A 17,392-nucleotide genomic window follows, 5' to 3' on the forward strand; every position below is an offset into this window, starting at 1 on the left:
AACTCTAAATCTGTAGCTAGTAATCAATAACAACGTGGCATCACTAGACTCTGGCATTATCACCAGGTCCAGTACCATGGAATCAGTACTGTAGCCAAGAGGGAACTGTTGCTGGTTCCACCCTTTGGTACTGGGATTGATTTGGCTTCAGTCAGCACTGGAGGAAGCAAAGGGTCCACCACAGTGGCCAGCACTGAGTGATAAGGCTTGTGGGTCCAAGTTTTAGAAGAGTCAGTAGGTTCATGATTCTTTCCTCCTGCTCTAGGAAAGAAGCATGGTGCTCCGAGTCATCCTTGATACTGTCCTCTACCTGCCATGCCTTGAGGTGGTACCAGTCTTCAGTGCTCAGGTCTCAACTCGCATACAGCTTGATTTGAGGGACTGAAGACAGCATGTCAAAGGAGTAGAAGTTTTCTCCTCAGGAGTAGCCAAAGGAGCTTTGGGGTAGAATTCCTACTTACTGGGCCGCTGAAGGAATTGGATTTCTGAGAGAATGTCCCTTTTTTGAACAGCGGGCTGTCCTTCTGAATCCAATACACCTCTTGCTCCAACAGAAAGAGTTTTAACAGAGTATCTCTGAAGTGGCAGGTTCTGTGGGAGAAGGACCAGCACCCCCGAACAATGGTCCAGAATACAGCCCACACCCAAACAAAAAAAAAAATCAACAGTTATATTCATCCATTAAGAGACTAAGACCACTGAATATAGACAGGATTTGAAGCACAAATGTTTGAACTCAGCCATTTAGCACTAAGGCACTGATGCACTAAACTGAAGAAAATTAGTCAAAATTGACTAAAATAAAACAAGGAGCTGCCAAAGGCAGGAAAATGTTCCTATCTAACAGGTTCTGAAGAGAGGTTGCTGCATGGCAGCAAATGCAAGCCAACAAATTCCATCTTGCTGCCATGGGCAGCAAGACCAAATTCACAGGTTGATCCCAACCATTTGAGTTAAATTAATTCTAACCCTTCCTGGAAAGGAGTTTTGTAGCTAGAGTTCCATTACTGAGAATGCTCCTGGCCCCAGGAGCAAGTAGTTTAAATGTAACTCTCTCCAGCTACTGTGTTCCTGTGACACACCGCTGTCTTGGAGATACATGAAGGGTAAGATAGACTCTGAGGTAGCCGTGTCATAGTCTGTTAAAGGCTTTGATTTTAAAGACTCAGACTCTTTAATACTGCTCTCAAATGACAGTGAAGTATGTGTGCACAGGTGTGATGTGCTCAAATCAGCCTTTGTAGTTTAGAAAGCTCCTGCTGCATGCTGGGTACAGCCCCAAACAGTGATTTGCAATAACCTCATGTAGAGGTGAAGACAACGTAAGCCCCAAAGGAAAGCTCTCAGGCTAGAGGAGGAGGCATCATTTCCTGATCAGGCAAAGATGAAAGAAATAAATCTTTAGGACTGTGGCAATCTGTGCATCTAAGAGAAAAGTCCAGCACAACCCCACAGTGACATACTTCTTTCAATATGTGAGCTGATTCTGTTGATCTCAGGTGAAATCTAAGAAACTTCCAAATACCATGTGCCTCCCCATCCCTACTACAATCACTCTTCTCTTTCCTGAGCAGAGCTTCTGCCAACTATTCTTCATGTAACTGCAGATCTCTTCCAGGCATGGAATGACCAACAGTGTTGAAGGCCACAGAGAGATCCAGCAGTTTCAGCACAAAGGTTTGTTTCTCATCCAGAACCAGAGGGAAGCCATCCATCAGCAACAGCAAGACTTTCTGTCCTGCAGCCTGGTCTGAAATCAGTATCAGGGGTCCAGGGTGACAGCAGAGGACATATGCTTCTGGAGCTTAGATGCTACCACCTTCCAGATAACCATGCCAGGAAAAGGGAGATTGGAGGCTGGACAGTAATTGATGGGTGCGTGCATGGGGCTCCTAGAGTAAGATGTGAACATCTTGCTGGTGCATGAGGACTGAATTTCCAGGATCTCTCCCTCTGCACAGAACTGACCAGATCATAGGTTAATATTGGAGACAGACCATTTCAGTTTTGGGGAAAATTCAGTTGTGTTAATAGGCATTAATAGTAAACTAACTAAATTTTAGAGTTCAATATTTGGATTCAAGTCACTAGAGTTAGCAGAAAAGCACTTCAGCTCTCTGCATTGTCCCAGCAAGGCTTCAACATGAGGCAGGTTACAGTCAATCCCTTTAGTATTTCAGTGCAAGAGCTAGGGCTATAAACTTTCTGTTCTCAGCCCTCAGATTATGAAAGGTGAGGGCTCTTCTACCAAATCCTTCCTTATCCATCACCAAGAGCCAATAAATGATCAAAAATAGGGCTGCCAAGGGTTCAACACAGACTTATGGTCCAGCAATCAATTCCCCTCTGTGGGGAGGGAGAGTTGCATGCAAAGATCTGAAGGAATCCAAATTTATTTCCTCACTTAGAATCATGTATAACACAGTTACTCTCAAGCATACCTCTCAAGGACACTGGGTGACCAAGAGCCAGTACAGACAGGTAAGCTCAAGCCTGAAGGTCCCAGAAAAACAGGTCTGTTTCAGGAGACTGCAATCAAGAAATCACATGGAACAGGGAAGCAGGGATCAAGCAAAGAACAGTAGCTGGGCCTTGCTCACACTCCACCCACACTGCAAAAGCTCCACCCAAACCCCTTGAGGAGCCCAAAGTTTCTGCTGAAGGGAGGGGTCCAGAAGTGAGATAGTTACCATGGCTGCTAAGAACATTCCCATTGCTAGGTTTCTGAGTTAGCACAGGTCCCCCTTTCAGAGATTTTGTCTCAAGCAGCCTTCTAGACTTTCAAGATACAGTCGGTCTCCTGGTTTTCCTTGTCCCTCTCTGGCCATTCATTTAGCAACTCTTTCAGCTGGTCATTCTCTGATACTCTGTGAGGGTTTCCCCAGGGCTCCATCTTTGGCCCTTTTTTCTTCTCATACACCCTATCTATAGATGATCTGATCAGCTTACATGGTTTCAGCTACCTGCCACATTCTGATGACTCACAAACTCTCTCCCCTCCATTATTAAACTCTCTCCTTCTATCCAATCCTGCACATCAGCCTCTAAACACCACCTCTTAGATGTCTCCTTATCTGAAACTGAACATGGGCAAAATCATACTTTTTATCTTCCCACCAAACTCTTCTCTACTCTCCTTTTTCTTTGCTGTTACCACCACCATCCTCCACAGGTCTGCAACTGGGGGCGACCTTTCATTCCTCCGACCTCCCTTACCCCAACACATACAGCCCGTTCCAAGTCCTGCCACTTCTCTCCAGGATTCATCCTTCTCTCTCCATTCCCACAGTCAAATCTTTCATTTAGGCCCTCACTATATGCCTCCTTAATTACTACAGTAGCCTCCATTCTGGCCTGTAACAAGGCACTGGTAGTTGGGACACGTGTTACAATTCTTGGGCCCTTTAAGAGCAAGCATTCTGGGATCCTACACCATTGTTGTGCCACCTCTGGAAGGGACCATCTAACATCCCTGCTGTAAGGGAAAAGATTACCAACCCAAGAGAGGCTAGGGAAAGGACCATCCAGTCCCTAGGAAGAAAGCTGTGGTCAACCTGCAGCAAGGGCCAAAGGACCACCAAGACCAGGGAGGATAGCAGTGTACAATTTGTGTTTTAAAACTTGTTTTGTTAACCCCCCAAAAGGGCATACTAAAATGGAGAACTGGCCAGAGGCCTCATCATTCAAACTCCAAATTCCTTAACTACCAGGAGAGATGGCAGACTACTAGCTGGAAGAGGAGGAAACTGAGGCATGGTGGCACCCTATCAAAAAGACCTAGTTTATAGTGAACAAGTTTGACTTGTATACATTATCTATTGTTATTTCCCTTCCCCTGACCTCTGTCTACATGTTTGTTCTTAGATTGTGAGCTCCTTGGATCAAAGCACATTCTTTTTATAGTGGGTACTACCGCAAATAAACAACAGCACAGGGTCAGAGTGACAGAATGTTCTTCACAAACATCAGGGCAAACAAACACTGTTTAAGTGAAAGAATTTACAGAAACAGAGGAAGCTGCCAGATGGGCAGGAGTGGGAGAGAGAAAAGGGACAGCATCCCCTAATTCTGCTGCCAGAGGTGGGGCGTGCAGGACCACGTGCCTCAATCCAGTCTCTGTAGGGCAGACACAAATCAAAGATCCAAGAGATTTGTTTTTGTGTAACTGCTGGAAGCCAGCAGGCTCCTCCTCCAGCGGCTGCTAATCCATTACGTGCATTCACTGAGGCAAGCAGACACATCAAACACAGTGCTATTTCTTTGATGTGCTGTTCTTCAGAAGGGGAAAGCAGGCAGATTAGATTCCCTCATGTAGTAATCTGACAGGACCTGTAAACATCTTGTGCAAGGAGACCAGCACATTGAGAGGAGGAGCAGCCTGCAATAGCTTCCAGACTTTCTTCAGACTCAATTAGCAGAGATGGACACTGGAGACCCGAGGGAAATTCCAGTGGGTTTAGAAGACTTCCCCTTATGCATTTCAGGCAGCAGAGCTCTCCAGGAAAACATCTCCAAAGGGAAAGCCCAAGGAAGGATGCAGCAAAAGCCAACAAACAGAGAACTAACTTAAGGCTACCAGGACCCACACAGAAGTAACCATAAGTCAGTGACTTCAGCCAAGAGACCATCAGTCCAAATGATACATGACCAAGTCACATATGGCATCTTTGCTGCTTCCTGCATTTAATGAAAAGTCCATCCAAACTGCTGATCTCACCTCCCAGAGGGTAGGAAATCCCACCTGTGTCTGATGGAGTGAAGTTAATAATTCTTAACATTTCTGTAGCACTTTACATCTTCAAAGAGCTGTATGTATCTTAACTATTAAGTTGGTGTTACAATAACCCACAGCAAATGAGACCACTCCATGAAACCAAATCACACAAGAAAGAGCTCACATTTTTAACTGATTTCAGGAGTAGCAGCCGTGTTAGTCTGTGTTCGCAAAAAAGAAAAGGAGTACTTGTGGCACCTTAGAGACTAACAAATTTATTAAAGCATAAGCTTTCGTGAGCTACAGCTCACTTCATCCGATGCATCCGATGAAGTGAGCTGTAGCTCACGAAAGCTTATGCTCATATAAATTTGTTAGTCTCTAAGGTGCCACAAGTACTCCTTTTCTTTTTTAACTGAGGAAACACTAGCTGATGTGTGAGCGAGCTGTAGAGAGGTTATTTATCACTCACTGCACACAGATGGCTTCCCCACTAGACAGCAGGTATTTCCTCCGTTAAAAGGGGGACTTCCTTATAACATTACTGACACCCCTGGGTCTTAGCTCCTTAACACAAGGCTGAAATGCCCTCGGCTCTATCGGGGGTGGGGTGTTTAAACCCTTGAGGGCAGTGAGACAGAACATCTGTCCAGCCCCTTCCTGTCTCATATTCCATTCTCTCCAATCATTCTAGTCAGTTCTGACTGATGGCATTGAGGTGGAGCTCTCAAAGTCCGAGGCAGATCCAAATATGATCAACATGTGATCAAAAAAATATTCCTTAAAAAAACAAAACTAAGAAAAACATCTCAGAGATAATCCTCCAGACTTTTGATAGGAGGTGAGTGGAGCACTAAGAGCCCTCCAAGAGCATAATCTCAGAGACAAATGAAGTTTTCTCTTCTCTAATGACATCACAGGAGCACGATCACTACTCTTGAAAAGGAAGCAAAAAGACAAGTGAGTAAAGCTGTAACAAGTGACATAGCTAAGGACAATACCAACAGTGTGAACAGAGAAGGTTTAGGGAGCTGACGTTTTAGAGAAGAGGACTACAAATACCTCACGATAATCAGGCTCAGCATTCAAGCCTGAAGATGAATCAACAATTAAAGAAAATATTTAAAATGTGACCAACTGAAAATGAGATATCCCAAAAGAAAAACTTGCTTGTGGTTAAGAGAGTTCAGCCTCCACCTATCCTGGAGCTACTACAAAACAGGAGTCCCCTCCTGCATCCCAATACAAGCAATGCTGCTTTGGTAAATGTGTAGAGAGAAGACCATTATTGCAGCATTGCATATGTACAGGATGAAGACATATCTGAGGCAGACATCTCAAACTGAGTGAGCCTTGCCATGACTATTTCGTGACACGACCATGTAGGCAGAGTCTTCTTACTGACAACATTGCCCAGTGAACTCATGTCAAAAAACAAGAACTTGGTTTGTCCTTTTAATTTGACCCAAGTAGAACCCAAGTATTTTTTGACACAAAGCATGCGGGGAAGTGAGTAGGAAGAGATTTGCCTCTGCTGTCCATCACTGGAAGAAGATCTTCCAGTCTGCCACTTTTTGATCCAGAAATCATTCATGAGGAGCTAACGTGGATCACCTGCAGTGCACCTACAGTCTTATTCACTTCCCTGCCAGGTACATGGCTATAAAGAATCTTTTGTGGGATGCAGGAGGTTTACATATCCATATAGGTTCCAGTGCCTCTTTGCTTGTTTATGTAAGATAAGACCACCTAATTATCTGTTTGAACCAGGACCACACTTATTAGGTCTCCAAAGGTCCTTAATGCAGACAGGACCATCCTTGTCTCCAGAACATTTTTGTGCCACAGCCATTCCTGGAGGGACTAAATTCCCATGGTGAGAAGTCCACGTCCATGTATTCTTCTGTTACATACATCTGTGGTCACAATATGAACAGGTGGTGTTTGGAAGTCTGCTTCTAATTATGGATAGTCCCTAGACTGGGACAAGGGCAGAAAGTTCTGGGGGAGGTGGGGAGGGTCACCCATTACCAGGATGATGCAAGAGTCTCTGTGATACTAGAATATACAGAGGGGAAAATTTAAACTCAGGAATGCTTGGTGTGTGACTACTGGAAGGGAAACTGGCGAACGCTTTACCCAGGTACCTGCCCTTACAATTTAAAAACAAAAACCAAAACCAAAGTGCTACAGGAGTTCTCCCAGTCTCACATGAAGGAGCTAAGACCCAAAAGTGAGAATCCTACACGTATGTTATCTTTAGAATGGATGTTTTGGGTTACTAGAGCCATTCAATTTACTGTAGTTTAAACTTAATAATTCCTCCCCAGTCACCAGCATGTCAGCTTTCTTGTCCTTCTGAGAAGGGTACTCAGGCAGCTGTTTTAGTATCAAACATCTCTGTTTTCTTTTGTCCTTAGTTTAAATTGCCTTAAAGGACCTGTTTTTGGATCGTGCATTCAGCCAACCCAAACAACTTTCTTCCCATGTATCAAACAAGGGAGAGACCTAAAAAGTAACGATTACTTCCCCTCAGAACCTGTGCCAAAGGCAAGCTCTTCAGGACTAGTGTGTACTATGCAGTTTCTTGGGCCCTAGCAAAGATAGCGTATTCCAATGGTAGAGGAGAAATCAGCAAGCTTCAGTTTTTCAGTAGCCCCCAGCCACTGGCTGGCAAAGGATTGATGCTGCCCTCTAACACTCCAAGACATGATGCGAAGTTCTGCTCTGAAAAATTACATTGAGCACTGTCTCCACAGCCCAAGGCCAGCCTGCCTGAGCCATAGCATGTACTGCTCTTGGTTCATAACCACATCTGCTCACAGGGGACACTTTATCCTCCATTTGCAGCTTTAGGAAATATACTAATTCAGTCTATGCCAGGAATTGCCTGAACTTCCGCACATTTGAACTCCTCAATTGGTCCCACTATCAAAGGGACTTTAAAAGCAATAAGACCAAAAGTATTTGGGAAACCTGGATACAAGCTCCTCCAGCACCCAGCTCTGAGGAATGGGGGAAAGGACAGGAGTTTTCTTCCCCCCGGCCCCCAACTCCTTAGATCACATTCCTGTAGAGACCTTATGTATCAGTTATCACATGAAATTAAAAATGTTAATCATACACGGTTGACATAGACTGAGACATTCATCTGCATGCTGTTACTCATCAGATTATTCCATAGGACCTTTTATTTCCTAGAAGTCCTAGTGTCAGAGCACTGGGAGCCTTTGGAGGGTTTGGCATGATACTGAATCACTTACTTTTTTTAGATGGGTATTTAAATTGTTTCAGTACTCAAACCAGCTTCCAGTTACACAACATTGCAGCATAGCATCTGCATCATGGTGCAAGAGCTTCAAATTCAACAGAAATTCTCCCATCAAGTTAGAAAAAGCCCAGAGAACGAGCCAGAAAGTGGGAACTGAGCAAATGAAAGAATAAAATAGGCAGACAAGGCCAGAAGAAACAGCACATTAGCAAAAGGTAAATCCTGCTAAAAAAACGGGAAGCTGAAATACTCCATACTACTCCTGGCAGAACTGGCAGAATTTGCCTCAGCTTCAAGAGGCTCAGCCTTCCAAAGCCACAAACAACAAAAACAAAATCAAAGAGCAGAATTGTCTTTGGAGTAGAGTTTATTAGTTTGACATTTTAAAAAAATGCTGCTATTGTTCTTGAGTCAACTAAAGACAGAAGAAATCACTGAATGTAGATTGCAGCAAAGTTGAGGCAAACAACAGAAACTTCTTAATCCTTAGAAATATTTATGAAGTTCTTTCTTGCTAGAGCAAGACAGCAGGAACAGGCATGAAACCCTTCTCTTTAAACAAGATCTAGTCAATGGTTTGAAAATGCCACTTTAGCCTGTACTCCAGGCTTCCCCAAAGTGTTCAGAGGAAACCAGCCGTTTGTTTAAGAAAGAACCCCACTTGTCAGAACACAAGAACTGCCAGAGCAGACACACCTGTGGTCCATCTAGTCCAGCCCCCACCTCTGGCAGGAGCAAATACTTCAATGTAAGTCCCCATAATGGACACATACAGTAACAGGTCCACAGGGAAGTTTATTCCTAGCCTCAGGGACTTAGTGGTTGCTTTATATTCTGAAGCAAGAAGTTACATTCTCTTTTTTATCCTGGTCTAACTATGAATCAATGTAATTTAATAAGACATGAGCAGAATGTAAGAGAGTAGAGAGCACAATAAAAATACATATAATATATAGAAATCTCCAAGTGTCTGTTGACAATGTCTAAAAGTGGTAGCTATCCATCCTTCTACAGCTGACTGTTGGAAGTGTCCCTGGAAACAAGCCCTTTCCCTTCTACGTGCCTCATTGCTCACCTGGTTTGTGTAAAATGGCTGAGAAGTTCCCACAGTGTCTGGCCAGAGTGAAAGGTGTCCTGTAACCGGGAACCACTGTTCAACTGCAATGCAATCTGAACCTAAAAGGGAAAATCCACTGTTAAGGACAGGGTGGAAATTCAATTTCTTCACAATTTTTTTAAGGTACTTCATCTCTAGGACCTCCTATCCAAGGCTGAATCAAGCATCTTACAAACTATTAAGGAATTACTTCACAAGCCCCAGGAGGTATATGTCAATATAATTTCCAATTTACAATTAGTGAGAAAATAGGAGAGGCAAGATAACTTGCCCAAAATCATATAGAGTGAGTCAATGGAAGAGCTGTGAATAGAACCTTAGAGTCCTGACTTCCAGTCCTGTGTTTTATTTATGTTCCTGACTGGCAGCCATCAGAGTCATTCTGAACTTCAAAACATTAATTCCAAAGAAGTGACTTGAGAATACAGTGATCCCATCTCAGAGTCTGTTCTTGGTTCCAGATTTTCTCCCCAAATACAAAGCAGTAATGCACAGTTTGTAACTCCCACTCCAAATGTAATACTGGGGGAGGATGGGGAGGATGCCTAAAACAGCTATCCCTATGTGCAGAAATAAGTTATGAATGATATTGTGATTCTATGAAGGGGTGGCCACAGGATGGAATTCTCTATGTTTGCAACACTCCCACAAGACCAGCAGAAAGCAGTCTGAAGATGCATGGAGGCTGGGGCACACCTAAGGGTTGCTTTAAAAGCAAATTTTTAGAAACCATAGTTGAACAGAAACATTTAATTTTTTTTTAAATGCCATGTAAACATCTTTTATTGGGGATTGTTGGGATTTAAACCTTCCCCTGCATTGCTGGAAACCTAATACAACCATATGATTTTAGTTAATATGCACAGAGTGAAACTAACCACTCCGCTTTCAGTCCCCCAGCGGACAGAGCACAGTTAGTTTTGATTCTTTCCATTTGAATAGTCTCAGATGGGTCGATTCTTTTAATGTGACACTGACATGACCTGCACAGATACAGTGTATGGTGCTGTCAGATTTTTTATTCAGGGGCATACAAGCTAAATTTCCCTCACACTCATGCATGGGCAAACACAATAAAACTTGACTGACTATCATGGTCCAAATCCTCCTCTCCTATAGTGAAAGCCTTAAGAGGAGATCACTTACAAAGGAACTCCACTAGAAAATCCTTGAGAAGAATTCCCCACACATCTTCCCATTGAGGAGCAGAGTTTGCTTCCTGGAAAAGTTGCCCCCAAACCTGGCTGATTCTAGAACCATTCATGCAAAGGCTCTGTTCCCCTGCAGCAATGGTGGCCCCCAGCAGTCCCCTTAATTCCTGCGAGTATAGTTCTAATGGAGCCTTGTTGGAAGCAATTCCTTCTAGCCATAGCTTCCCCTAGGTCCCTTGGGTTGCATTAAATCTTATGATTCTTGTTAACTTCTGAAGTCCCTCCTGCCCCCTTAACCCTGCACTGCGCAGACACTGGACTGCACAGGAGCCAGGGAGAAGACAGTACCACAGAGGCACTCAAACCCCAATCACAGAGGGCTGAGATCTATCTGTGGAGGACCCTCAACAGGCAGATTTCAGCAGGATGATTTGGGGTAATGACTGAGCCAGGCCACAGAAAAGCTGCAGTGGGGGAGGTTTAGGTTGGATATTAGGAAAACCTTTTTCACTAGGAGGGTGGTGAAGCACTGGAATGGGTTTCCTAGAGAGGTGGTGGAATCTCCTTCCTTAGAGGTTTTTAAGGTCTGGCTTGACAAAGCCCTGGTTGGGATGATTTAGTTGGGCATGGTTCCGCTTTGAGCAGGGAGTTGGACTAGATGACCTCGATGTCCCTTCCAACCCTGATATTCTATGCCAAGAGGAAAGATTTCTGTCGCCAAAGATAGCGTTCCTATAGTTTGCTTTATGGGAAGTCAGTTTCTAAGCATAAATCTGGAAGGATAATTATTTATAATAAACAATACTTTGTCTCTAGTGCCTCTTCTCTGAGGTTCTCAAAGTGCTTTATAAAGGAGAGGTCAATATTATCATCCTCATTTTACAGATAGACAAACTCAGGCCCAGAGATGTTAAGTGATTTGCCCAAAGCCTCACAGTGAGTAGGTAGCAGAATGAGAATTAGAACCCACATCTCCAGACTCCCAGTTCTCTGCACTATACCTGCACCAAAGTACAACATACAAATTAACTCAGAAGACACACTACCGCGTTCACAGATCTCTCTTCGATTCATGGCTAAACAAACAAGGCTGCATTTTCAAACAGTTCTGGAAATGAAAAGCCTTCTTTACAGGCGGCAAATGGGCTCAAAACACTGGATACATTCCAATGATCTGTTAATTTGAGTTCCACGTAATAGCACACATTTAGGGCATGAATTCCATAGTTTAAGATTAGCTCTTGTGAATGTTCTGTCTTCTGCACTCACATGTCTCTCCGTATCTGTCAATGGTTTTACTGTTCTTATAGAATGCATCTGTGAAAGGAAGTCACAGGTGCTGAAAGACCTCAATCTCTCAGGTAACAAGGGCCAATCCCATAGAGGGCTTTGAGCATCAGGACAAAAGACCTTGAACTGTACTCACAGAAGACAGTGCAGAATTCCAGGTGACCTTTTTAGTAAGCAGATGGACTATTGTGTTTTTTTAACTAGTTGAAGCTTTTACAGAGCATGGGGCTTCATTGCTAAATAAAATGAGTTGCAGTAAGCCAGACTGGCAATCACGAACTCAAGGGTCAGGTCTGTGGCAAGAATGAAGCTGCTCTTCTCCTCCCAGGATTTTTCTTTCCCCTATGCTTGATGGCAGCCAAGCACAGCACCAAAGGAGGAGAAGGACCTTGGAGTATTGGTTGATCACAGGATGACTATGAGCCACCAATATGTTATGGGCGTGAAAAAAAAGCTAATGTGGTCTTGGGATGAATCAGGCGAGGTATTTCCAGTAGAGAAAAGGAGGTTTTAGTACCTTTATACAAGGCACTGGTGAGACCTCATCTGGAATACTGAGAGAGTTCTGGTCTCCCATGTTTAAGAAGGATGAATTCAAACTGGAACAGGTACAGAGAAGAATTACTAGGATGATCCGAGGAACGGAAAACCTATCTTATGAAAGGAGACTCAAGGAGCTTGGCTTGTTTAGCCTAACCAAAAGAAGGTTGAGGGGAGATAGGATTGCTCTCTATAAATATATCAGAGGGATAAATACCGGAGAGGGAGAGGAATTATTTAAGCTCAGTACCTATGTGGACACAAGAACAAATGGATATAAACTGGTCATCGGGAAGTTTAGACTTGAAATTAGACCAAGGTTTCTAACCATGAGAGGGGTGAAGTTTTGGAATAGCCTTCCAAGGGAAGCAGTAGGGGCAAAAGACCTATCTGGCTTTAAGATTAAACTCCTAAGTTTATGGAGAAGATGGTATGATGGGATAACATGATTTTGGCAATTAATTGATCTTTAAATATTCATGGTAAATAGGCCCAATGGCCTGTGATGGGATGTTAGATGGGGTGGGATCTGAGTTACTACAGAGAATTCTTTCCTGGGTATCTGGCTGGTGAATCTTGCCCATATGCTCAGGGTTCAGCTGATCGCCATATTTGAGGTCGGGAAGGAATTTTCCTCCAGGGCAGATTGGAAGAGGCCACGGAGGTTTTTCGTGTTCCTCTGTAGCATGGGGCACGGGTCACTTGCTGGAGGAGTCTCTGCTCCTTGAAGTCTTTAAACCATGATTTGAGGACTTCAGTAGCTCAGACATAGATGAGAGGTTTATCGCGGGAGTGAGTCAGCGCCTGCGTTGTGCAGGAGATCAGACTAGATGATCATAATGGTTCCTTCTGACCTTAATATCTATGAATCAAAGCCTCCGCAAAACTAAAGGCAGATCTATCGGGGATCAATTTATCACATCCCATCTAGACACGATAAATCGATCCCCGAACGCGCTCCCCATCAACTCCAGTTCGCAAGAGGTGGAAGCGGAGTTGATGGGGGAGCGGCAGCAGTCAACTCGCCGCCGTCCTCATGGCCAGGTAAGTCGACCTAAGATACGCAATTTCAGCTACGGTGTATCTTAGGTTGACCCCGCCCTCGCAGTGTAGACCAGGGCTAAGATCCACTTGAGGCTGAGGAAAAGGTGCTGAAGAGGCCCTACACAGATTTCCTCAGTACCAGAAAAGCTGCTGGCACCAGAGTGTCCCAAGAGAATAAAGCCCTTTCGTGCCAAGGGACCGTCTTGGCACCCTCATGAAGTGCCTACCTACTTAATACCAGGTTTCTTAGACACCCAAGTTCCTGGCACCAATAAAGTACCCACACTAACATGGTCCTTAGTCCCAAGGCCAATTCAGATTTCTAAGTGCTCATTTCTCAAGGCCAGTTAGGCCTTGATACCAGAAAATTTACTCTGTATAGTCATCAGCCCCAGACCAATCTGGCATGGTCTTCTTTGGCACCAGGGACATGAAGTCAAAGGCAGCCACCTCTGTCCATTCACAGGAACACAGGACTGATCCAGTATCAGAATGAATAACTGTTCTCATAAGGCCTCCGAAATAAGGATGACCTAGACCTTCCACAACCTTCTGGTGCAGGCACAGACTAAGCATCAGTTTGGGGAATGGGCTTCCCTCAGGCACAACAAACAGCAATTGAGCACATCCACATGTGGGACCATGGAGGTACAACACACATCACTTCAATCCACTCTTCTTATTCACAAAAAGAAAAGGAGTACTTGTGGCATCTTAGAGACTAACAAATTTATTTGAGCATAAGCTTTGTGAGCTACAGCTCACTTCATCGGATGCATTCAGTGGAAAATACAGTAGGGAGATTTATATACATAGAGAACATGAAACAATGGGTGTTACCATACACACTGTAACGAGAGTGATCACTTAAGGTGAGCTATTACCAGCAGGAGATCGGGGGCGGGGGGAACCTTTTGTAGAGATAATCAAGGTGGGCCATTTCCAGCAGTTGACAAGAACGTATGAGGAACAGTTGGGGGCGGGGGGAGGGAAATAAACTTGGGGAAATAGTTTTACTTTGTGTAATGACCCTCCACTCCCACTCTCTATTCAAAGCCCAAGTTAATTGCATTCAGTTTGCAAATGAATTCCAATTCAGCAGTCTCTCGGTGGAGTCTGTTTTTGAAGTTTTTTTTGTTGTAGAATAGCCACTCTTAGGTCTGTAATCGAGTGACCAGAGTGATTAAAGTGTTCTCCGACTGGTTTTTGAATGTTATAATTCTTGACGTCTGATTTGTGTCCATTTATTCTTTTACGTAGAGACTGTCCAGTTTCACCAATGTACATGGCAGAGGGGCATTGCTGGCACATGATGGCATATATCACATTGGTGGATGTGCAGGTGAACTCCATCCTCCCCGTGGAAGGAAAAGGCCTGGGTAGGGACCGTCGAATCGTGGAGGTCAACGAATGGCTACGCAGGTGGTGTCGGAGAGAAGGCTTTGGATTCTTTGACCATGGGATGGTGTTCCATGAAGGAGGAGTGCTGGGCAGAGACGGGCTCCATCTTACGAAGAGAGGGAAGAACATCTTTGCCAGCAGGCTGGCTAACCTAGTGAGGAGGGCTTTAAACTAGGTTCACCGGGGGAAGGAGACCAAAGCCCTGAGGTAAGTGGGAAAGCGGGATACCGGGAGGAAGCACAGGCAGGAATGTCTGTGAGGGGAGGGCTCCTGCCTCATACTGGGAATGAGGGGCGATCAACAGGTTATCTCAAGTGCTTATATACAAATGCACAAAGCCTTGGAAACAAGCAGGGAGAACTGGAGGTCCTGGTGATGTCAAGGAATTATGACGTGATTGGAATAACAGAGACTTGGTGGGATAACTCACATGACTGGAGTACAGTCATGGATGGTTATAAACTGTTCAGGAAGGACAGGCAGGGCAGAAAAGGTGGGGGAGTAGCACTGTATGTAAGGGAGCAGTATGACTGCTCAGAGCTCCGGTACGAAACTGTGGAAAAACCTGAGTGTCTCTGGATTAAGTTTAGAAGTGTGTGCAACAAGAGTGATGTCATGGTGGGAGTCTGCTATAGACCACCGGACCAGGGGGATGAGGTGGATGAGGCTTTCTTCCGGCAACTCACGGAAGCTACTAGATCGCATGCCCTGATTCTCATGGGTGACTTTAATTTTCCTGATATCTGCTGGGAGAGCAATACAGCGGTGCATAGACAATCCAGGAAGTTTTTGGAAAGCGTAGGGGACAATTTCCTGGTGCAAGTGCTAGGGGAGCCAACTAGGGGGAGCGCTTTTCTTGACCTGCTGCTCACAAACCGGGTAGAATTAGTGGGGGAAGCAAAAGTGGATGGGAATCTGGGAGGCAGTGACCATGAGTTGGTTGAGTTCAGGATCCTGACGCAGGGAAGAAAGGTAAGCAGCAGGATACGGACCCTGGACTTCAGGAAAGCAGACTTTGACTCCCTCAGGGAACAGATGGCCAGGATCCCCTGGGGGACTAACATGAAAGGGAAGGGAGTCCAGGAGTGCTGGCTGTATTTCAAGGAATCCCTGTTGAGGTTACAGGGACAAACCATCCCGATGAGTCGAAAGAATAGTAAATATGGCAGGCGACCAGCTTGGCTTAATGGTGAAATCCTAGCGGATCTTAAACATAAAAAAGAAGCTTACAAGAAGTGGAAGGTTGGACATATGACCAGGGAAGAGTATAAAAATATTGCTCGGGCATGTAGGAAAGATATCAGGAGGGCCAAATCGCACCTGGAGCTGCAGCTAGCAAGAGATGTCAAGAGTAACAAGAAGGGTTTCTTCAGGTATGTGGCAACAAGAAGAAAGCCAAGGAAAGTGTGGGCCCCTTACTGAATGAGGGAGGCAAGCTAGTGACAGAGGATGTGGAAAAAGCTAATGTACTCAATGCTTTTTTTGCCTCTGTTTTCACTAACAAGGTCAGCTCCCAGACTGCTGTGCTGGGCATCACAAAATGGGGAAGAGATGGCCAGCCCTCTGTAGAGATAGAGGTGGTTAGGGACTATTTAGAAAAGCTGGACGTGCACAAGTCCATGGGGCCGGACGAATTGCATCCGAGAGTGCTGAAGGAATTGGCGGCTGTGATTGCAGAGCCCTTGGCCATTATCTTTGAAAACTCGTGGCGAACGGGGGAAGTCCCGGATGACTGGAAAAAGGCTAATGTAGTGCCCATCTTTAAAAAAGGGAAGAAGGAGGATCCTGGGAACTACAGGCCAGTCAGCCTCACCTCAGTCCCTGGAAAAATCATGGAGCAGGTCCTCAAAGAATCAATCCTGAAGCACTTAGAGGAGAGGAAAGTGATCAGGAACAGTCAGCATGGATTCACCAAGGGAAGGTCATGCCTGACTAATCTAATCGCCTTTTATGATGAGATTACTGGTTCTGTGGATGAAGGGAAAGCAGTGGATGTATTGTTTCTTGACTTTAGCAAAGCTTTTGACACGGTCTCCCACAGCATTCTTGTCAGCAAGTTAAGGAAGTATGGGCCGGATGAATGCACTATAAGGTGGGTAGAAAGCTGGCTAGATTGTCGGGCTCAACGGGTAGTGATCAATGGCTCCATGTCTAGTTGGCAGCCGGTGTCAAGTGGAGTGCCCCAGGGGTCGGTCCTGGGGCCCGTTTTGTTCAATATCTTCATAAATGATCTGGAGGATGGTGTGGATTGCACTCTCAGCAAATTTGCGGATGATACTAAACTGGGAGGAGTGGTAGATACGCTGGAGGGGAGGGATAGGATACAGAAGGACCTAGACAAATTGGAGGATTGGGCCAAAAGAAATCTAATGAGGTTCAATAAGGATAAGTGCAGGGTCCTGCACTTAGGATGGAAGAATCCAATGCACCGCTACAGACTAGGGACCGAATGGCTCGGCAGCAGTTCTGCGGAAAAGGACCTAGGGGTGACAGTGGACGAGAAGCTGGATATGAGTCAGCAGTGTGCCCTTGTTGCCAAGAAGGCCAATGGCATTTTGGGATGTATAAGTAGGGGCATAGCGAGCAGATCGAGGGACGTGATCGTTCCCCTCTATTCGACACTGGTGAGGCCTCATCTGGAGTACTGTGTCCAGTTTTGGGCCCCACACTACAAGAAGGATGTGGATAAATTGGAAAGAGTACAGCGAAGGGCAACAAAAATGATTAGGGGTCTAGAGCACATGACTTATGAGGAGAGGCTGAGGGAGCTGGGATTGTTTAGTCTGCAGAAGAGAAGAATGAGGGGGGATTTGATAGCTGCTTTTAACTACCTGAAAGGGGGTTTCAAAGAGGATGGCTCTAGA

General features: G+C 44.9%; 1 protein-coding gene across 9 annotated transcripts in view; it reads right to left on the bottom strand.

Annotated features, from left to right (window-relative positions):
* Nucleotides 1-17,392, bottom strand: part of ASPSCR1 (ASPSCR1 tether for SLC2A4, UBX domain containing) — a 93,462-nt gene that overhangs the window by 60,302 nt on the left and 15,768 nt on the right. For 8 of the 9 annotated variants that reach the window (XM_043496501.1, XM_043496504.1, XM_043496503.1 and 5 more), the window contains one exon: nt 9,061-9,161. The exons of the other annotated variant lie outside the window; for it this stretch is intronic. In XM_043496501.1, the coding sequence (XP_043352436.1) occupies nt 9,061-9,161 (101 nt within the window). The remainder of the gene's footprint in view (nt 1-9,060; nt 9,162-17,392) is intronic. 9 annotated transcript variants of the gene reach the window in all.

This window comes from Dermochelys coriacea, chromosome 14 (genome assembly GCF_009764565.3).
Source record: "Dermochelys coriacea isolate rDerCor1 chromosome 14, rDerCor1.pri.v4, whole genome shotgun sequence".
NCBI classification, from domain to species: Eukaryota; Metazoa; Chordata; order Testudines; family Dermochelyidae; genus Dermochelys; species Dermochelys coriacea.